Here is a 24,225-nt window from a genome sequence, read left to right on the forward strand (position 1 = left end):
TCTAACACCTTAAAGTATGAAGCGCCTTTTTTTTTGCATGGTCGGTGGTGTGCTTCACCCTAAGTTGGAGCGAATCCTTTCCCCATTGTAAGTGGAGGTCTTTTTTAAGATCAGCAGTATTGGTTGTAGACCAGTCCATTTGTTTTAAGTACAAAAGAGAGAGGTAATGGCTGTTCCCCTGCAGGGCAGAGCGATCAGTGTGGCATTGTTTGGATGGGAGGCTGTCTGTTTTTGAATGGTGAAGGAAGTTGCATCAGTTTGCATAATGAAGCAGCAGGGAGCAGCTTCAGCTTCAGGGACACAGTCCCAGCTCTCTCACGCTCCAGCAGAAATTTATTGTTAACTTTGAGTTCAGTGTGACTTGTGCAGAGTGGGAGGACGGAATGGCAAAATTTAAGCAGAGCTAAAATGAGATGGGAATCAGACAACTTTTACTGACCTGACCAAGTGGATTGTATGGCATTGCTTTTTGGTATTTGTTTGTTTGCACAGTTTAAATATTGACAATTGTAAACATGAACCAGAGAGGAAGAACTAGAAGTTGTGATACTTTTCTTAGCATAAAGGTAAGCACAGCTAATTGTTACTGACATATTTTAAATGGCACAGCACAGAGTTAATACGTGTTGATCATTTTACCCTATTTGTACTGAAATACTAGTAACTTTAACTGTGGCATTCTTTGTGGTATCTTAATACATCTGGTCCATTGTAACCACATCAGTAATAATATAAATAAGGGTAAATTAACAACATACATTTTAGCTTGTCAGGATCTGTTAATTTGATAAGTTACAAATGATTGTATTATTGAATTTGTTTCAGTTTTCAGATGGGAATGTACTGTATTTTTAAACACATAATATATGTTTATAAAAGAAAACTGGAGCATTGTTGTTTTATATGTGTATAGAAGAAAACTGGAGCATTGTTGTAAGTGCTTGGGAAGGAATTCCCTTTTCACACAGAATGAGCAGTAGGAATTTTGATCTCTGTGATCCACTGCAGCCTGATTATAGTATTTAGTGAGGGCACAATTAAAGCAAAGGGACTGTATTTTTAAAAACTGGTTCTAAATGGTAGATTTCAGATCAATTTTAAAATTTGCTAGGATCCGGTATAAAGTGTACACTTTGAATTGTAATTAAGAGCAAAGTACTGTGAATGGAACCTGTTGAATTTTGTACTAACTCTTTTATGTGGATGACAAACGGCTGTTTGTCTACCTGTTTTAACAGGCAGTTATCTTTATATGCCTTATATCACATAATTGTGGCAGTAGACATTTATAGTTCCACATCTAGTTCTTTGATCTTTATAAAATGTTGTCAAAAGGGTTCTTAAGTACCTACATATTTTCTTTGTGTTATATCTTAAAACAAAGGCTGTGCTGTTTTTACCATACTCTTTTCTAAGTGTTGAGCAGATGCATAAATGACATGACCTCAATGGTACTAATACTGTATACAGTACATGGACATTACTGTATACATTATTACTGTAGTAAGGATTTCATCTGTCAAGTTTGAATAAGTACCATCAGACATAAAACCGACACTCATTCATATATATATATATATATATATATATATATATATATATATATATATATATATATATATATATATGCTTCAAACTAGTAACATGTATTGATATTTAAAAAAAACAAACATATTTGTAGAATAAACAACAGCAGCCTATTTTTCTAATTACACTGAACAACATTCTTAAAGCTATTTACTCCAATTAATTATTAACACATTTTCTTAGGATAGAATAAACATGCCGAATAAAAGTTAAAAACCAGAAATAAACAACTACTGATTTTAATTCAGAGGCTTGAATAAACTATTAAGTTGTTATTTTCAATTCAGAAAAAAAAAAAAAAAATTGTGCTAATAATGATTTGGTACAAATAGCTTTGACAATCTAGCCCAATGTGTTTTAAAATAAGTTTTTGCTTTGATGGATTAAACATTTTGTATGTATTAAATAGTGTATAATATTTTTTGATTATGTGTACATTTCAATGTACATTATTTTCCATTGGTTATTACTGTTTGCTAACATTTAAGAGTTATAACTTTATGAATAGGGCCCATTATCTGTAAAGACTGTTCTAATATAACTTGAATATCTTTGGGCCACAGAGCCACACCTCTAATGCCAATCATTTTATGATCTGTCAGTGCCACCCAGTGTGACATGGTGGTCAGTCAAAACAGCTGGTGAGATGACGGGTGTTGTGCTCATTATCAGTCTGTGTTGATAAACATCCAGGTTCTACCGAAAGAAACAGCAGACTATATGGGCCAAGGTGGCAGCCCACCTCTGACCATAGTCCATTAATATCATAGAACGATACCAAATGTGTTAAAGTAATTCTACTTGCCATTGCTAACCAAACTCATTATCACATAATTGTGGAACAGGTTCTTCTACGTGAGATTGCCTTTCTTTCTTCAGTAGTGCACTTTTGAAATCACTCAATCATTAGAAAATTACCTTGACAAAAGGCTGTGACTGTCTGAATATCTAGTTACACCAAATGGTTTAACCAGTTGACACTGTAATGGGGTGCCTGTTTGTTGTTTTTCTGTATAAAACCACACAACATGCATTATAGTTATAACTATCCAAATAGCAAAAAGTACATTTTTAATGTCGTGAAACTGTAAGATTCTCAGCAGCAATAAAGCCTGTAATCTGAGTTTTGTTCGATAAATAAATGACAGTACTGAATTTCTGTCTTTTGTATCTTTTTAATGTTTTCTATGAAAGGTTTTTGTTTAAGGAACACTCTTAGTTGAAAATAATCCTACATAATGTACCATGATTTTGTTGAATTTAAATGAAATTTGAAGGCAGTTAACAATGCAATCGTTGTAGTGAGACCATGGTATAGGCCACTGTCAGGAAGTGAGTGGTGCAGGAATGATCCAAGGTCCAATCAAAGGGTATATTTACAATGGTCCTGTTTTTATTTAAAATTTAAAAATGATACCCTCTACCATCAACGACATTACGTTTTTTTTTAACTGTGGGCTTAATGTCTGAAAACAATAACAATAAAACAATCCATAGTATCCAGGGTGCCAGTGCTCATGCTCCGTGGTGCTGTGATAAGATGCAGTGATGTGTCAGCGTAAGGGGCCATACTCACGTAGCTGCATCCCCTTTGTACTGCTAAACTCCTCCCAGTGATCAGTGTGTCGCCACGCTCTATCCAATCGGTGCCCACAATGCAGCTGATCACAATACAGTCATTCAGCAGTCTCACAGCTACGCCCTTTCCCGAAGATGGCCCATCCCTATGAAGGCATACCACCAAAATTGCTTAGCGCCCTTCCTGGTTGGGAAGTAGATTTGTAATTCAGATTCATTCTTTCATGTTCACAGCCACACACACACATAACTTAGCAGCAGAAATAATTAAATAACTGTGCATTTTCAAAACAATAACTGTTTGACAGAATGAAAGTGAACTTGTATGTATTTGTGTACATTTTCAGGAAGCCCCATACAAATTTCAAATATGTTTTCATTTATCTATTCTGGAATCATTTCCTTTGGAACAAGCTGCATTGTTGTATTCACAAAGGTTGAGCAGACAACTTAACTGGAGGGAACTCTCAGTAGCTTTATTACATTTCTGTATTTATCATAGCAGTAGCTAAATACCTAAAATGTACTACTTACACAGGCTGAATACCAAAGGACTAACATCTGAATGTCTTATACACTTCATCTGAGTAATTCACTTTGAATTCAGCCCTGTAAATTCAGGTGGATCTAATTTCCCATATACATTTTCTGTGTAACAAATTATGTTGCTCACATGTATAAGGCATGCATTCATACCCTCTTACTCGCCCACCAGGGAATTATGAGAAGTGTCAATTCATGCATGAATGCATGCCTTATACTGTTCACGTTGACAATGTAATTTATTATTGAACATCCACATGAATTCACAGGGCTGATTTCAAAATAAATTATTTCATTATGCATGAACCAGGGAATCATGAGAGTGTCATAATGCATGAATGGCATGCTATAACTGTTCCCCGTTGAATTGTAATTTTATTATTTAAAGACGCAGATCCCACGCCGTGAACCTAAGCCTGGCCCTAGTCGCTCTGCTCTCTCCGCCCCTTGGGAAACCGTTTGGGGCCGCATAACACTTTCCCTCCGCTATAAGGCTGTTCATCCTCACTAGGCCAGCCGCACATCGCAGCTGGCCCTATGCGACGCAGTCCACATGAATTCACAGGGCTGATTTCAAAATAAATTATTTCAGAACTCAGAGGAAATGCATAAGATAGTCAGGTGTTATTCCTGTGATATTCAGTCATTATTAATTTGCAGCCACTATTCATTATTCATTTGCAGTGTTACCCTTTTTCTTTAAAGTCTTAAACCACACTCTGTCACATAAATCAATTAAGTTCACCCAGGGCCACTGTTCAACTAAATTAAGTAAAAGCTTTTTGTTTGTTGTTGTTGTTGTTGTTGTTGTTGTTGTTGTTGTTGTTGTTATCTCTAAAATGTCAATGTTTACCTAATAGATTTTTCAGTCCAACAGCCAACTCTTGAAATGTCCTGTGATTTATAGGTTGCCATCCTATCTGGCAGTTACGTATGTCACTGTGTGTAGTCAGTTATCTACAGCTTGATAAGGACTATATTTGACATGCTAAATGGACAGGTAATCCTATTACACTATGGACTTTTTATATTTTGATTTTTATATATATATATCAGTACTTCTAAGGCCATATTAAGTGTCATATTTCTGTTATTTCTGTTTGGAAAATACCTTACATCACTTACATGATCATATTGTGAATAACTAGTCATCCCTACGTACTGGAGATTAAGTACTTTGGGTTTTCCACAAGGCCTTTTGTTTTGCAGCTGCAGGATTGTGCTCACAGGTGCTTCCCTCGAAACTAAAAGGATGACCCAAGCTTTGGACATTTCCTTCAACGTTTATCCTGTCTGATCTTTAGCCAGTTCTTAATGCCTTCTCTTGCAACATAGAAGAGGTAAACATCATACGTTGTAGCAAGCCACCAGTTGCAGCAATTTAGCAGCAGATAATAACAAAAACAGCTGAAAGGGAGAACGACTTTTTGATTTTCCCTAATTTTTGAAAAAAATTAATGCACTGGGAGAAAGCCATTATCATTTCCAGTTTTTTTATTTTTATTTATTTTTTTAATAGAATGTCATCATTTCAAGGATGGGAGTACATTTATTTAATTCTGGTTTCAAAAGTTGTAATTGTTTACTATACAGTTTGAAATGTAATAATGATAGAGCAAATTTGTACAAGGATATTTAGTTGTTTTTTTGTTTGTTTTGTTTTGTTTTTTTACTTCAGTTTAGAAGGATGACTGTCTCCAGTTCTCAATACATTATATACATAGAATTGAACTCAAACATTAGGAATAGTTGTGTCAAACTCCGGTGTTCCCATACAGTGCACACACAGTCCTGTGTAGAAATCATTCTAAATCCGGAAAATGTCAGTTTTCCAGCGAATACAAAAAAAAGCTGGAGTTTATTCTAACTTGTCAATAACCCATTTTTCTTACCTCTTCTTGCGCCTTTAGTCTAACTCTAATACTACATAACAAAAGAGGGAACTCAATGGCCGTGAGTTATCTCCTCGGCCTCTTTAGAACACCTTTATTATATTATATGATACTGATTACTAGAATATGTTTAAAATAATTCTTACAATATTGAATAAATGTGATTTTGTTGCTTGTCTGGATGATTTCATAAACAGACAAGCAAATTGGCATTTCAGTATGTGAAAAGGTTTAGTTTTTTTTGATTGTCTGAAAGTCTGATGTCAGACACCAAAAACTGAAAGTACTGTTTGCCTAAACATACACTCACTACCCCAATCATCATGTATTAAGGCATTTGCTTATTTTTTACAATCTGAGCAAATTTTATTTTATTGTAAAATAGTACCACATTTTTCTTTATGTTTTACTTATATGATTAATAAAGAAATTGATAAATACAGGTAACTAAAAACAAATAAACGATGCTTCAAAGAAAAATGTTTAATTCACGTATTCATTCTTACAGAAGATCCCCCCCGCCATTTTCCCCTTGTCTTTCTGTCGCTTCCCCTTCAGTTATTACAGGGATTTCAGTAGAATATCAGCATGCCCTATGACAAAAAAACAGTTAAGTTAATCTCCTCATATGAACTGCTGTAGATTTTCAAGCCATGCACACATTTCAACTACCTGTTTAAGTTTAGGGAGGTTTCAAGTCAACCACAAATGATGTGAGATGCCTTCACAATATACTTATAGTTGTACACAAACAAGGTCGCAAATGTCATTGTTTACACAGCTGAAAATGGAAGTAGGAAATACTTGTTTGGAGTGTTTTTTGTCTTTGCTTTTCAGTAAAATTTTGACTAATTTAAAATCTCGCCAAGTAAAAGGCTACCTGTATTTTATATTTTATACAGGTAGAACTCAAATTGTATCATCAAGGTTCAACAAACACAAGGCAACACCATTTACCTGTTCATAAAAAAGGAAAACAGTTAACGCAAGCTAGTGGAATCCTGGCTTTTTAAAAAGTGTTTAAGAGGCTTGAATAGCACTGTTCGAGAAGGGGGAAATCAGATGTTTTGTAATGGTGCTACAATGGAATAAACCATTGGTGGAATGGTACCACAGTGCTAACATTTTCAGACTTTGACATACTATTGCCAATAAAATGAACCAATACACTGGTAATCAATGATACTGTATGAGTACCAATGTGTATCTATATCACTTTTTTTTTGTTCTAAATTCATTAAATGGCTCTTTCTATTTGCAGTAATGTCATCTGTTAATGAAACTGGATCTCACAGTCTGCTTCCTAGAAGTGGGTTGTGACACTGACCCCATTGGATGTCAGTGGCTTTGTTTTTACACCCTTTTTTGATAATGCGACTACATGGTAACCAGCCATTAGTGTTATTCAATGGGCTTATCCAATGTTTACATGTTAACAGGTTAAGTTGATGGGCTTAATGGTCGCGATAACAGATGTAAACAATTCCATTTACTGCACCCGTGTATGCTGTATGATGATTTTAGTATAATTTAATTTTAGTTGTAAACTGAGAGTACAACACAAATAACTCATGTGTGTGTCGTGTGTGTCTTATATTTCCATAATATATTTCCATAAAATAACATTGCTGTCTATTCTTTTTTTATTATTATCGTGGCTGTATTTCATTACTAGGAGGGATGAATGTTAAACAGCATTTACCTGAAGTATTTTCCTCCAGGGTTTAGTGAAAATGTTTTTGATGTGACCTCTAAACAGGCCTTCACATGCTCTCAGACATTCACAGATGACTATTACCACAGTTACTGTTGTATTACTGTCTGGAATGCAAGTTTTATGTATAAGACTACTCATTATGATCTATGATATGATCATTAAGATCAATCTGTGTCTGCTCAAACTTTTTTTTTTTCTAACAGTGTATTTTGATTGCAAATCATATAAACAAGTCATATTGCTATACAATATGAATACCGGAGTGATTATTTTCCTTCAATAACATCTTAGTCATAAATTGGCTTGCTTTTTATAAAAGCTTTAATAAAATCTGGGTTCTTACAAATTCTGAGTTAACTGAAATAATTTCCTGATTGTTGTCTATGTTTGTTCTGAAATCTCTTATTCTGCATTCACATTTAAGACAGAGAAGCATGCATGCCACCCATAAACAGCTCGAAAAGACCTGGGGGCCAATGTAATTGATCTAAACTCTGCTGTCATTTAAAATGGTACCCACTGTCTTCTTTTTTTAAATCTAGCTTTACTAGAAGCAATATTGCTGAATACTAGACAAGAATATACAAACTAAATATAGGTATTACTAATGAAGAAAGTATTTCTGCTATGATAGCAAACAAAAGGCTTTGCTTTCACTTTCCTCACCTGCTGAACCGTTGTGTTGAGAAAGATGTTGTTTTGTCTGACTGTGTAAAGAAATATTTGAATGACATGCAATGAGAAAGCTGCTTAAACTAGGAGTTGTCTAAAAGGTTAATTAGCATACATTTCAATCTGTTCAAATCTGGAGTGTGTTGAGGTTCTTGAACATTATTATTTTACAATGCTTGCGTTTTAGAGTGGTTTTATTTATACTGTAGTTTGGGCATTTATTGTAACATCTTAGCAAAAATAAGGCAATTTGTAGTCTCTGTTGGACGATTAATTTAGGTTTCTCTGTAGTTCAACTAATGGATGTTTATGGTTTTTAATGTGACTTGAGTAACTGCTTAAATTATGTTGAGCTATTTTTTATTAGAAAATATTTCTGCTGATGGTATGGGACTTTTACTGTTTTTAGTAAAGTTTTATATATGACACAAAAAATTATTTATCATCATATAGCAAAATTGCTTTAACACACATAAAATGTTGCATAGTTTATTATGTACCATGTATAGTAAGATTTGTTATTTAAAGGCTAAGTCCCTCAGATTCATAGGAATGTCCATGCCCGGAATTTTTAAAATTAACAAGGACATTTATCAGCTGAATGCAGTTGCTTGAGGTCTATTTTAAAAGCTCTGCAGGGTAACGTGAACTACAATGAATAATTTGGCAGTAGGACCAGAAGAAAGCTTCTTTCTCTCAATGACACAGAGTAGCCCTTAACAACCAAAATTAATTAAGAAAGATGTATTGGACAATTCTTTAATAGTTCATTCCTTCCCTTATTAATATGTGTTAAAACACCCCCTCAGTGTCCATCGGTGTACCATAAAAAAAACCTAATTTCAAATGTTTTCTGCTGTGAATTATCTTGTTACTGCATTTTTAACTGTTGTACGGGAACCATTAATCTAATACAAACAAACTCATTACTTAGTCTTACTTTAGTGTGGTCATTTTTGTAGTTATGTTTCAAAGTAAAGCAATGGTTTTACGGTACTACTCTAAACTGTATATATGTATGTAACAGAGAGGAGGCTGCACACGAAACTGCGACCCCGTGCACTGCAAGCGAGCATCTTACCCTCAATGCAAAAGAGCTGAGCTTGTCTGCATTCATGGTTTTAGAGCTTTTAACCTCATCTCACCAACAGGGGACAGGACAGAATCCGTAACGGCAGTGTATCACAACACTACCTGTTATGTATAGACTTACTTCAGATCCCTCAGAAACATCCTTGAGTATGCCCCTCATGACGTTACCAGGACATAGTGCAAGCTGTTGATGCTACATGCTCTGTTGTACACTCCATCCTTTGTAAAGACTATATTCTTATCTATTGCCTTTCTTTAATCATTGTAGTGTTGTAAATAGGCCCAAAGCAAATCAATCATGTACAACTTTAAAACGTAGAAGTCAAGTAGAGAAATGTCTTGGCTAATCAATTCTTGTCTTTATCTCACAGGACTCTGAATCACTTGATACCTGCATCCAGAATACACTGTCTGCGCTCTACCCACCATTCAATGCCACTGCGGCTACAGTGCTGTGGCAGCTATTCAGCGTTGTTGAGAAATTATACCGTGGCGATGGGCTTCGGTGCCTGATTGATTTCCTTCTCCCTGCCAAGAGAATACTGCAGTCCATTCAGCAGGAAACATGCGTAAGTAGAAAATGTTTGCTAAAACAGAGTGCATCTTTGTTTTGAGCTGAGACCAGGCTAAATCTGATCTCCCTGATCTCAGAACAGAATTGTTTTAAAAACCTAGCTTAGCTAAGGGCCCCATTGAAAGCAAATACTTACTCTCAGTCTTTTGTGTTTTTCTGTGACAGGGTAAGCAAACCATGAAAGGTCATTATTTTATCATTTCTGTTGATCATACTCTAGTCAGGGTAATTTATTGCTTTATGAGACCTCCACAGGTTTAATTGCATACTTACTGTTTACTACAGACTTTACAACTAAACCGTCACTTTACTGTGTTTTTTTTGTTCAAAATTTGAAATGTAGTGTCAAAATAAGTAAGAAACAATGACAGGATAATACACAACCCTTATATTTACTTGAGCTCCATTAACATTTTGATCTTCTAAAATGTTGAAAACAGTGGGCCCTACTTTACTGTATATTGAAAGAAGTGCAAAGGCAATGGCAGAGTTTCAAAGAGGAACGATACAAGTGTAACAGTATAAAACTAGAAACAGATTGCACATAAAGTAAGGTGCAATATACTAAATTGTGCTTTCTGTCAGGTTGTTTTTCCCTCTTTCATACTCTAAATGTCACAAACAAGGCCATAACACAGGTAAACTAAGTGACATATAAGGATTGTGGGAAAACATTGATCTTTGACTTCAATGTTGTTTCACAGAACTCCAAAGCCAATTTTCTCACAACTGGAGTAGAACCGTTAGTTCCTGGAGCTAGGAACTGGAATTAGGTACAAACGTTGTTCCTATTACCTGTGAGTTAAATTCTTTAAACGGAAATAAAGTAGTAATGTCGGCCATCACAAATAGACCCAGCCTCTAGCAACGCTGATCTGATTTGAAACAAATTCTGTACAAATACACAGTTCAGAATACGATAGATTTGGTTCCTAGTTTAGTTTAAAAACATGATTCTAGTTTCTTGCTCATTTCATCCCATGAAAATATCTGCATCAAAATAGAACAATATGCCTTTTAGGGCTTTATATTGGAAGTATTTTATTGCAATCACATACAATATTTTTGTAACCTATATAGCTGCATTTTAATTTGGTCTAAATAAAATAAAAATAATAATAATAATAATAATAATAATAATAATAATAATAATAATAATAATAATTTTGTCAATCTGTGAACATTTCAGTGGCGATCAATTACAATAAATTGTTTTGCAGATTATTTTTATTTTTATTTATTATTTATTTTATTTTTAACAGTTTTTTTTTTTTATTCTCATAATTTTTCATTATCATTATATCATCATCATCATCATCATCATCATCATCATCATCATCACCATCACCATCATTGTTTTTTTTTTTCTTTTGAAAATGTAATTCTTTATTTTAACAATGTCCCACAATCACTTCTAACTTAATTAAAACATGAAAGAACAATACTTTTATTATCAAAGAAATAGATGGTAGGGGTGTTACAATGCAAAGGGAAATATATACATTCAGTGAAAATAGATAGATTTGATCAGAATATTTGGTTGTATTATATGCATGGATTCTCGGGTTTAGCGCATAATTTATTACCATGGATTAGACACAATGTCACTTTTAATGAGCATAACAAATAAAGATAAAATAAAGAATCAGAATGCTTAGAAAAAAATCTAAAATGCATTTTGAAACTTTAAAACACAAGTAAAAAATAATATATAAATATATATATATATATATATATATATATATATTAATTAATTAATTAATTAATTAATTAATTACTTAATTAAAGCCAACAAAAAGCTAAGATTAAACATTCCAGGCAACAGTAAGTAAACACAGAAGTGCAATAATTGAGACTGAACCAAAAATGTAACACACCAAGAAATAGATAATGAAGAACAAGACAGATGTAAAAAGTTTCAGAAGGAAATAATGTAAAACCTAAACAGATATGATATGAAATCATACAAATACAGTGGATTTATCCACAGCCTGTATCGTCAAGACAATAAGTAGAAATAAACTTAATAAGTAGAAATAAACTTCCCCACATAGGCAATGTGGGGAAGCTATAAAAAAGGCTAACAAGATACTCGGATACATTGTGAAAAGTGTTGAATTTAAATCAAGGGAAGTAATGTTAAAACTGTACAATGCACTTGTAAGACCTCATCTTGAATATTGTGTGCAGTTCTGGTCACCTCGCTATAAAAAAGATATTGCTGCTCTAGAAAGAGTGCAAAGAAGAGCGACCAGAATTATTCCGGGCTTAAAAGGCATGTCATATGCAGACAGGCTAAAAGAATTGAATCTGTTCAGTCTTGAACAAAGAAGACTACGTGGCGACCTAATTCAAGCATTCAAAATTCTAAAAGGTATTGACAGTGTCGACCCAAGGGACTTTTTCAGCCTGAAAAAAGAAACAAGGACCAGGGGTCACAAATGGAGTTTAGAAAAAGGGGCATTCAGAACAGAAAATAGGAGACACTTTTTTACACAGAGAATTGTGAGGGTCTGGAATCAACTCCCCAGTAATGTTGTTGAAGCTGACACCCTGGGATCCTTCAAGAAGCTGCTTGATGAGATTTTGGGATCAATAAGCTACTAACAACCAAACGAGCAAGATGGGCCGAATGGCCTCCTCTCGTTTGTAAACTTTCTTATGTTCTTATGTTCTTAAGTGTTCCATAAGCAACAGGGAACATTTACAACTATAAACTATTGGTACCTTTGTTTTCTCTGGAGTAAACCACTTACTTAAATGAGTAAATATGACTTGTGGCACTAACTGGCAGATCACACAAATGCATAAAAAACATCACACACATATATTTATGTCAGAATAAGCTTTTAGAGGTAAAGTGGCATAATGAAAGCCACGTATTATGTAATGGCCGAATATCCAAGATCTATATTACATGTGATTTTAAAAAAATACAATTGCAACTTTTGGTGGTAATTCTCCCAGTGAATTCAAAGCTGTATTCCTCAGAAGAACAAAGGTATTTGCTGATATTGAAAGAAATTGTAAATACTGTACAGCCGCCAGTCTTTTACCTTAACACAGCTCATGTGCTTATTGTTAACAATTCACCCTGCCAATAGCTTACTTGAAAATGTTTTTGTACAATGAAATGTACCAGGATCTGTTTCACTTTTGAAATGTTGCTAATTCTACAATATTAGATAAGTTATGTAATGACAAACATTCAGCTTTTAAAATGATGGTCTTTGATGTTTTGAGGGAATAGAGGATTTACTCTTAAAACTGCAAAAACAATGGCTGGAATTACATCTACAGTGACCTACAGTATAGTATAGCTTTCTCAAAAGCCTTAGATGGCCATATAGCAGATACATACGTGGCCAATCCCATTCCATGTATGGCATCTTGTACAGTAGAAATTGTTTCTGAGATGTTGTTGAAACTAAAGTTTCTCCAAGATAAAATAAGTGTTCAAATTAATGTTCTGTCACTTATATGTACATGGTCCTGCTTGTAACTCAAAAGGCAAGAAAAATAAAAATAAAAGTAATTAACTGATTTTAAGTATTTCTTTTTTGTTTCAAATGAACCGTAAAATCATAATTAAATGCGAGATAAAAGTATAACTAAATGAATGATGCTTTAATTGAGAGATTACAAATGATATCTGTTGAATTGGTTAAATAACAGTACTAGAAACGATAGAAATTTTAAATATTGATTCAACACTTTGAGTTGTTTGTCCCACTTAATACTTCCACCACTTCTTAAAAGCCATGTTAGTGTTAAAATATTAATTGATTTCAGATAGAAATAAGAGCAATTCAGATGTGTTGACTGTGTTTACAGTTTTTATTTGCATTGGCAAAAAATTAAATGATCAACATAGAATGTGGTTAATGTTATAAAATGAATGTTACTACTAATAAAAGTAATGGAACATCTATTTAGCTTCTCACTCACAGAAAACTGATAATTTCATAATACTATTCAAATATGACATGCATCCTCTTTTTTTCTTGCAGGCACGGTTCAATGGTCTCATTTTTTATCATGAAGGATGGCCTCTCTGCATTCATGAGAAGGTTGTTGTACAGTTAGCTTCCCTTCACAAAATAAAACTAAAACCTGGGGATTTCTACATACAAATTGTTCCTCTGGGAAAGCAGTCTGTCAGACTGGTCCTAAAATGTCTATCAGGGAACGACCATGGCATCGAGGAAGTACTTATTCCAGAAACCATGTATGGTTGTATCTTCACAATTGAATTCCTGCAAAATGTAACTTGTGGAAAAAACTGCTCTCCACTTCAAAACTGTTTGTTGACCACCGGGACTGTGGTTTACAGAACACCTTGGAAAAACATAGTGAATCCCATTTTTATTGCCACTACTGAAAGCATTATGCAGAACTATAATGGTAATTCAATTCACAATAACTTAAAGAAATCTTCGAACAGTGTGACGGATACTATGGAAAGTCACAGTTCACAAGACAGCTTCACTTCTGAAGATACAGATTCAACTGTTGTAGAAGCAACCCTGCAAGATAATCACAGAAACCAGGGGAATAATTCTCCTGCAGAGATGTTACCGAAACCGGAGACAAGACCATTAACTGAAGACATTGACAGAGACTATGTTAGACTTGAAAACCCTGTTCTGGCTAGAAAAGGTGTAGATGGAGTTTCTCCCTTGGCCAACACAGAGAAAGAAAATGAGCTTGGGGAAAATCAATCGCCATCTCTGAAATCTGACAGTAGAGGCGGCACACGGACACTCTCATTTAATACTGACCTAAGCCATCCAGGGCCAGCGAGAAGACAGATAAGGGATTCCCTATATTTTGAAACAAAACGGTTGTTTAGGAAGTCGTACATGGAGGCCTTACAAAATCCAATGCATCTCGGCTCTAGCTCTGAGGAGTCAATAACAGAGGCTACAGAGCAAAATGCTGGACAAGCAACTAAAGACATTTCCTCAAATGCGTCCAAAAACAGGACTCCTGACAATTGTAACCAAAAGCGGGACTCTCTACCCTGTAGTCTTCCATGTCGAGTGCAGTCAGAGGAGATCCCCTATGGACACCAATGTGAAGTTTCTAGACCACATACCTCACAAGGACCTTCTCACAGTGAAGGCTTTAGTCTAGAATACAGGCGATCCAAATCTTTGGACAGGGCACATCAGAATTCACAGGCTAAAGGTCACAGAGCACGGTCGTCCTCTGGTGATTCAGCCAACAGAAGTCCCAAAAGGAATCTAAATGGATATGCCCTAAGGCTTGTAAAACTAGATTTTGAGGGAGCGTTTTCCAGCTCTGAGAAAAGGCCAAACTGCAGTAAAGAGGATTCAGGTAAATAATACAATAAATGTTTCATTTGAGAAAACCTGCAGCATGATAGCTCCTAATCTGACACTGGATTCAGTTTGTATTATAATAGGTAAGGCAGACTGCCAGAACATGTGAAAGGTGAGAATAATGTATCAGCTTTCTTTTACTTGTACTTTGTATAGTGTGATATCAGGGGGAGGGGGATTAATTAACACTTATAACCTTTATATTTGTCCTTTTTCAAGTTTATCAAGAAGTCAATACTGCAGCTGATTTTCATTAATTTCTGAATTAAGTGTTAAACTAACTTTGTATATGTGGCTTATTCTTGTAATTTGAACTACATCTGTCCTGTTATTGTAACAGGGTGGATAATACACTGTAGTGTGCACCCAGGAATGTGTATTCAGGTGGTTCTGTGGTGGTGCTGCTATGGAAATTAAATAACAGGTTGTCCCACCCTGGAAATTATGTGCCAGAGGTATCAGTAATGTACACGACATGAGGTATGATCTAATTAGGGCAGTACTTCAACTTGTTCCAAAATGTTGTTTTGATCTTCATCTGACATATAATACATCTTAGAAAGTAGTTTGATGTTAGGGACGTGCCTTAGTCTGAAATCCTTTTGTAACTTTGTTCACAAATTTTTGTTTTAATGGGGTTGTTTTTAAATGGTTTCCTTTATAAGTGACAATCACAGGGTTTTCATGCAAGTTTTTTATTTTTGTAAATGTCTTGTGTAAAATGCTTTTTTGGGTTTCCATTCGCTCAGTTAATTTACTCGAGTAAACCAGGCTTTTCACCCGACTTCGTGCAAATTAATAGGAAAGGTGGGGGTTGATATGTAAATTAGCTATATGTAAAGTAAGTGTTTTTGAAGATTACAAGTGAAATGTTGTGAAACTGTGGAGGTATAAAATGAAACTGGCCAACATGTATTGCAGATCACCATGGCCGAAAACCTGCAGAGACGTTATATGTATTTCCCTTTCATTCAGGCAATAAAACATAGGGGATCAGGTGATGCTGCGTAGAGTACCCTGGCTTAGAATCCCTACCCTTCTTCTGATGGCTGCTGAGGAAGCATTCAACACCACGCTTGGGCAAATATGGGTAGTGGGCACTTGAAAGGGAGCTGCTGGATACTGATGAAATGGACTGAAGTGCAGCATTAGTTTGTTCCCAGAATTGCCACTGCTTGCTGTATTCTGCCTGCACAAACTCATCAGCAACAAAATGAGGTGTCAGGAATCAGTGGCTGTCTGTGAGACAGACGGGGAAGGTTACCATTGTTGCCAAGTCTTTTAAAACAAGCCCAAGACAAGCACAACCCATGTTAGAGTATGAGTGTTTATGCAAATTCCAGCGATTCTTAAAAAAACAAGCCCAATCCCACTTATTATAAGCAGACTTGGCAACTGGAAAGGTTACCTCAGCAGCCAGTTTCAACTGGACAGCAGCGACCTGAGGCTTGTGCTGTAAGAGATTCTCTCATTTCTTTTAAGTTGTGTTGGATTTACTGTTGTGTTAAATATTAATAATGCAAACAAATAACACAGACAATACATTCATTTGCAATTTTATTTGGTCAGTTCTGAGAGGGCATAAACGACTTGTTTGATGCTGTTGCGCTGTTTTGGGCAATCGAGCTGACTCATGACATCCAGTTCACCAGCTATATTTATTAACGTGGAGGGCAGGCACTCATTGTCTTTCGACTTAGCTAGGATCAAAAAAAGGATGGGAATTAATTCAGTTAGACATTTAAGCAGCAAGGGTATTCTCAAACAGCCGCATTAATACTAAAACAATTGCATAATGCAGTTCATAGTAAGTTGTGAACTACACCACTGCTAACCATAAAAACGCCCATCAGCCACTACTTTCTGCCGCTTTGGACTCCACATTAACAGCTGACCTGCTCCCATGCAATATTTATAGTTAAGGATAAACACACTCATTAACATTTACACATGAAATGCGGGTTTCCATGCAAAACTGGGCAAGGATTTTCCCTGTGTGTTTCGTCATTTACACAAGTAAATGAGATTTACCCTATCCCTCGCTTTGGACGTTTTTTTCGGCCTGATTTACACGAGTAATTGTCCCAAACACGCATGTGCATCGCCACATGTAAATTTTCCTGCATGGAAACCCCATGAATGTTAGTGTGATTAAATGGTTATACCAACAAAACTAAGTAAGATGGTGTTTTTCCCCTGAGCAATGATTTTATTATTTTTTTCTTTCTAAAGCAGTTTCAGTATTTTCTTTCTTTATGAACTACGTTGATTAGGTAGGGGAATTCTACTGGCCCAGTTCTTGAATAATATTATATAATTAGACAACACTTCCAATAAAAAAATAATAAAAAATCTTTGTAAATATCAATTATAACATGAAATATATTTTCAACGCATTTTCTCCAAAGTGCTTGTCTAATTTTTTAACCATGGATATTTTATGATTGGGAGTTTAACGTTAATGATGGAGTATATTGGCTACATGAACCAGAACTACTGCAATAACAAAAGAATCATAAACTTATGTTTATATTAATTTTAGAACACAAATATGCAGTGCCTTTAGAAAGTTTGATTAAATGTTGGCAAAGAACCAGGAAATAACACAAATGCTACATTTAAGTGATAGTGCCTGTCGATGAAGGCTCTACCATATGGTAGTTGACTGCGACTGGAGTTGTGCACCCTGAGCTGAAGGTGAGGGCGCTAATGAAAGCCAAGGTCAATTAGGTAAACCTTCAACAAGAGGGCACTTTCACTATTAGAAAATATTTTTTTTTCTCATTTTCTTTAAAAAAACACTTTAAAACCTATATTTGAACTTGTAATGGTTCATCTAGTGCCCTTCCACTGAAAAACTTTTTAGGAAAATAGTTCCAAAAATGTTCCTAAAGGATTTCATACATAATTAGAGGAAAAAAATGAATAAATTATTAAACAAATAACTTTTTTTTTTTACTTTTCTGAGCAGCTTATAGTGTATCTGGACAGTGGCAGTCATCTGAATGGAGCAATATTACTGAATTGTCTGTGTCTCAGTTTGTTGTTGAAAGATGCTGTAATTACTAATTGAATTTCCCCCCCAGAGCTGCTAGTAATAATATGTTTTGAATATATTGTTCCTTAATGCTCATAAAGTTGGGTCATGTTGCCGTATTTTTCAATGTCCCCTACATCTGCTGTTATCACATTCTGGTCTTCTCTGGATTTTTTGAGGCACACCAGAAAATTTATTGGAGTGGCACATTGCATTGTTATTAATGGAACTTAGTGACCATGGAAAGTGCAGAACAAAAAAAAAACTGCAGGGTAAAGCTGTTTGAACGCACATGTGATAGAATTTCACATGAAACAATGGAGATAGGCTGCGAACAGTTGCAATTAACCTTCCAAGGCAGAAACAGGAATAGTTGGTTTCCAGATGTTTTAATCGTTGATACAGTCCCCTTCCAGCTTGGCACACCATACAAGATGTCTCTTTCTTAAAATTCTAAAGGACATTACACACAGCAGTCTGTTCCCTGATCTCTGCACCTCAGTCACACAAAACTTATGACAAAACACAAAACTGTTGGCAGGGTTCCATACTTGGTAAACAAACTCCTGACAGCAGAGACCAGCCTCTCAATTTCTACATTTTGTACTGAAAATGTTGGCTATTCTGCATGTTCCTTCTCCAGCTTTCACTGGAATTTTTTTGTCTCTATTAAATAATATGTATGTGCATGGTAGTGCCAGCAATTTTAACACCCATTTTCACCAATACCAATCCACCCCTACAATATAAAACACAGGCCTGTACAATAGCACAACAGAGTTGTCTAGACATCTAAAATTAGTTTTTAGAATGCCAAGAATCCTCACCTTCAGAAATAGAGGCCAACTATTGATCACTGGGCCCTCTAACCCGGTAAATATACTCAAAGAAAGAAAAATTTTCTTTTTCACTGATTTTGTCTACTTGTCTGCTCATATTAACTTTTTTGTAACTGAATACAATGCATAAAAAGAGAATGTTTAACATTTTGATACAGTTTTCTTAATGCAGCGTCTTGTCCAAAAGTTCTGTGCGGATGGCCATGGTGTTAAATACTATGACAAATAGAAGAAAATATGCAGATATAGGGTATTTACATAATCATAAAGAAAACAACATTGCAGGCCTCATTTGTGTGGAAAACACAGTAAACAACTGCTTAGTAAGATTTTGTTTACACTCTTAGTGCTTTTTAATGTAGTGCTCATGAAAGGTGAGCTAAGTCAACAGCTCTGGGACCAGAATTCCTCTTGCTGTGGTTCTCTAGAGAGACTAACCATTGTGCTTAACTGTGGTGTTTTTTGTGAGTTGAGACCAACAAACTTGTTTCACTTGTGACCTGAGCTGAATTTGAACCCATGCGTCCATTCGGTATGAAAACCTAGCAAATCAGCCTGCTGCTCCAGTTAAGCAGTGAAGCTCTTTTTGACATGTACAACTGCTGCATTCCATCTTTGACTCAATCTCTCTAACCACCTTGTAAACTTAATTAAATCACCCAATGTTAATTATATTGTATCAATGATATTTTATTCCTAACCCTTTGTGTCGTATTAAACAGTGATGCTATACATCTGTAGAATATCAAATCTGCAGCTATTTATAAACGTTTTGCCAGAAAAAATAATTTATTTTCAAGTGGTTTAGTTAATGTAATAATTTTGCCAATAGCAAAGATTTCTCTTAGCTTCTCAGTATGTCGCTCATAACTTGACTACAAGCCCACTAATACGTGCATCATAGATTGAGTCTATACGTTTCACAAGAGAGCAGAATATCAATGTTTTCTCATGCATTAGATAGCATTTTAATAGTCCCATGTAATCCCCACTTCATGTGTGCTTTGTTTAAGAAACAAAAGAACAACGAAACAGAGAAATATTGCAACATGCGGTTATTCGTCACCAGATGGAAATATACAAAAACAGAGAATCTAAGTAACCCATTCTTTCTGCTTTATATAGGATTGTAGTCACATAACTACCTTTATAGAAACACTCTTGGTGTATATTACAGAGGTTTATAAGATAATTGTTGTTCATATTAGTATGGAACAAATATTATGCTGCTGTTTATTTTAATTAAAACTCATTCCTGGTTTTATTAGAGACATAATAATAACTGAACATTTAGAACAATGTAACACACTAAGTATTTACATAGATTCAAATTTAAGCAAATAAAGCGAGCTTGCCATACCACAGGAAATATAAATGCATCTGTTTGGTTTCGAGCTGGCCGAAACTATTTGATTATGGTTTCCTACTCCTGTAGAGATTAATGGATGCGTATTGCTTATATGGTTTTCTGTTTAGAGTGTGGATTTTCCCTCAACATGTTCTACCAGACTCTGGTGACTATAAACTAAAGCAGTTTTAATGTTCTGTTGGCAAGATCATTATTATACAAAAAAAAATACCATGAAAATAGCATTGGTGTACCATCAGATCTCTCATGTTACCTTAATAAACCATAGAAGAACCATGAGCAGACCACGCCATTACCAGCAATGGTAACACAAAGGGTTTGGAGCAGAGATTACAGTGATTCTGATAGTGTAGTACACTGTTACTGATATGGTACCATGGTACTGCAATTGATTAGCAATCTGTATTTCTGCGAACCATTGTGATTCTATTGAAGTGTAAGAATATAAAACTAAAATGTTACCACCATGGTGGTAAACTGAAACTATCATGTGAAGTCGTTATGTACAGCATTGAATTACAACTCACTTGCAGGTACAGTAGTCATTCTGAAATGAAAAAAATACTCCTTGTGAAAATATAATTCATTTGATATGTTTATCAATTAGCAGATTTTCTTCAACCTTGCACCGCAGAGGGGGCGATTAGAAGAAACAGCGGTGAACTTTGTCACGCTCCAAACACACCCAGCAGAGTGCTTAAATGTGAGACTGCATTTCAGCAAATGCTAGCATCAGAGCCCAGTCTGCCCTGTCAAGCATCAGAGGTCAACCAGGAGCTTCTCTTATCTAGAGGCGTCATATTACCAGGTCTGTGCCTCTGAGATATCTCTACGAAGTCTCTGAAGACTTTCAGTTTACTACTTTTAGTTTTATTTCTGAAATATTAAGCTATAATTATGATCTTAAGTGAAACCTCTGTCAATAAAATGTCTCCTTAATAGGATGTGGCCTTATTACTAATAAATATTAGTAATATTTTGATTTCAGAAGTTTATGGTTTAGCTGTGCCACTTTTACTATTTAACACTTTTCTGGATAGTTTGTCAATTTTTCTTGCAATTATGTATTGTAGTTTTCTTAATAAATTATTCAATTGAGTTGCAACCTGTGCATCCCATTTTACAACTGGGATTACAGATGGTGGCCTCTTAAATCTGAATACTCTCCCCTGCCCCCTGCCCCCGGGGGGGGACGGGGGGGGACAGTCTGGGGGGTATCATATTAAAGGTGATTTTACATTGCTGCAAATTGGAGCAAATACGGACTTATTAAAAAATTAATTAAAAACTATGAAGTGGCCTTTTGCATAGATGACTATTCTACTGCAATATATCTATTTTAAAAAAGTGTTGAAAGCATTACAAATATGTTGTTGTTTTCTTCAATGTTTGTCAATTTGACTTGATAAAAACAGCGTTCCATTGTTTTTTTTCAAAATAAATGTACTGAATACATTTTAACAAGTTCCTTGATAATACGATGTTAAATTATCATTCAGTTTGTATTGCCCTGTAGGAAACAGAGACCGGTATGGTCATGCTGTCATACAAGTCTGTACTCAAAACAAAATCTGGATAAATGAAGACTGCACAGCAAAAGAGCTGACTCGTCTTATTATGTATTACTACATCACTCTTCGGTATGTTTTTCTATTTCTATTATTGTTACATTAATAGGAATACATTTAATATAATCCTACAATTAATTTCACTAACCAGTACCAGCTATTTTCATTGGGAGGCCAAATGTCTCTGAAAAACAGGTGGTTTATATAGTTTAAAATGATCTAAAACATGACTTTTTGTTCTTGAACATTCTGACATTGGGTTAGGTTATGTGGTGTTGTGTTAAACACTTGTTTCTATCAATGGTGAAACCATTATTTAGGTGGATTGTTTCTAGGCTCCTTACTGTTTTATAAGGATTTCAGAACCTGTAGTAGCATGAGTTTGTTTCAAATGGCTTGCCTAAGCACAAATCTTTTAGATTATTTTAGATTATAGTGGTTGTTGATTAATCCCATAGATTTGACCTATTGCACACTGATATATATATATATATATATATATATATATAATATATTTCAAACTCGATTACAGAAAGTTCTCTGTTTGCTTACCTTATTTCCAGATAGTCTGTTACTGGTTATATTTCCTTGATTATTTCTCCGGATTGTTGTCTTTGGGGGTGAAAGCATGTCACTCGCTGTAATTGATGTCAGGTAATAGGGGAAGCAGCTGGTTGGTTAATTACAGGAAAGAAGGCATTAAAGAGGTGGGGACAATGTCACTCACCAGGTGAATTAACCAAGGATGTGTAAGACTATCTGAAAGTGATGCTTGTCAACAGAGATTTCTTAACCTAGTATAGTACCAGATATCATTTTAAAAGAAGGGGGGGGGGGGGGTCTCTACTGCCTTGTTCAGTAGCTAGGCAATAGCCAATGAATTCATTCTATTTAAATTACTGAAATAAAAATAAACAAATAAACATTAATCCAGTACAGGTTTTAAAAGTCAGAAATGATTTTATTTTATTTATTTTATTTTTTTATATAGAAAAGACCAACGTGGATTAGGGCTGACTGTCTTAGTGGATGCCCGGCGATACCCACCTGTTTCTGTACTGTTCATGGCCTTTACAGAAATCCAGGTAAGTTCACAAATCAATGATTACCAATACATGCTCCTAGCAGTTAGATATATTAATGTGTGCAGACGTGTATTTGCCATAAACTGTGTAAGACCTGCAAATGAAGCACATCGCTGGAGGTTTGTTTTGTATGCTTAGGATGATTTCAGTGAGGGTGCTTCATGGGTGGTAACAGACAGCATACAGTACCTGCATGATGTCTATATGTGCAAGTCAAGGGACTTACTTGGTGTAAGTAAACAGGATGTTGTTCCTGCATGCAGGGGAAGTGGGTGTGATTAGTGTGACTGATACCAAGTTCTCTCCAAGCAGTCATAATGACTCTACAGCTAAATTGCTGTCAGATTTTTCTACTGAACTTCAGTAAAGAGTATTCAATAAGTATACACAAAACATAACTACAACAATAAAACATAATGACAAGAAAACAGTGATTTGTTTATTGAAATGGGTCTCATTAAGCTTTAACCCAGGAGTTAGAATGTTTAAGGTTTATTCATTCCACCATAACCATTTTTGTGAAAAGTAAGTTATATAATATTTTAACTGAAATGTGATTTAAGATTTAAGATGAAATCATATTTACTTCTAATAGTTTTATACAACTGTCCTTTATGAGGCTGGCTTCCCATGTAAATGCAAAGCTACACAGATGCAATTCCCTGCGGATGGCATTTTTAAAGTCCCTGATAACAGCTATTTTGTGGGAAAATCCGTGCAGTGTTTCCTGTATACTTTTGTGTCCAAGAATAAGATTAGGATTACCTCAGCCATTTGGGTTTTGGATGCCCAAAGCTTTTAAAAGTTTCAACTGGTTTTGTAATATTTTTTTGACAGAAAACATGCCTTGGGGGAATGCTTGTTTCCACTTGCTACTAAATGGCAAATGGCACAGGTGGTAATCATGGAACACTTCAAAGGACATAGGAAAATGATAGATGTATGTAAACCTGACTGTTTATATAGTTTATTGTAACACACATTGGGCCAGATTTACTACGCTTTTCCTGAGTGCAACGTTTTCATCACATCAATCAATGAAATTTGAATGTAAATGTAACCCAATGGATGTAAACAGAGGCTTCCCCTGTTGTTTCATATTTTTCCAGACATATATTAAGTAACAAGACTGAATCGGGTCTTTATAACCTTGGGCCATTAGTAATTATTTGAACAGGAAGAGTATTTAGATCCACAACTATTTTGATCAAGTGAATAAACCCCCAGATGTTTATTTTTAGGATTTTTTTTTTTTTTGGTGGTGGTGGTGATGGTGGGGGGGAGACGGACAATGTGGAATACCATATAAAATGTATATACTGTATAT

General features: G+C 35.1%; 1 protein-coding gene across 1 annotated transcript in view; it reads left to right on the forward strand.

Annotated features, from left to right (window-relative positions):
- The first annotated feature begins 335 nt into the window (after positions 1 to 335).
- The window catches only part of LOC121314871 (pleckstrin homology domain-containing family G member 4B-like), a 39,098-nt gene continuing 15,208 nt past the window's right edge, over positions 336 to 24,225 (forward strand). The window contains 6 exon segments of the mRNA XM_041248598.1: positions 336 to 566; positions 9,453 to 9,650; positions 13,666 to 14,995; positions 20,853 to 21,053; positions 21,762 to 21,885; positions 22,805 to 22,898. Coding sequence (XP_041104532.1) covers positions 516 to 566; positions 9,453 to 9,650; positions 13,666 to 14,995; positions 20,853 to 21,053; positions 21,762 to 21,885; positions 22,805 to 22,898 — 1,998 coding nt within the window. The 5' untranslated portion in view covers positions 336 to 515.

Source organism: Polyodon spathula, chromosome 4, assembly GCF_017654505.1.
Source record: "Polyodon spathula isolate WHYD16114869_AA chromosome 4, ASM1765450v1, whole genome shotgun sequence".
Lineage (NCBI taxonomy): Eukaryota > Metazoa > Chordata > Actinopteri > Acipenseriformes > Polyodontidae > Polyodon > Polyodon spathula.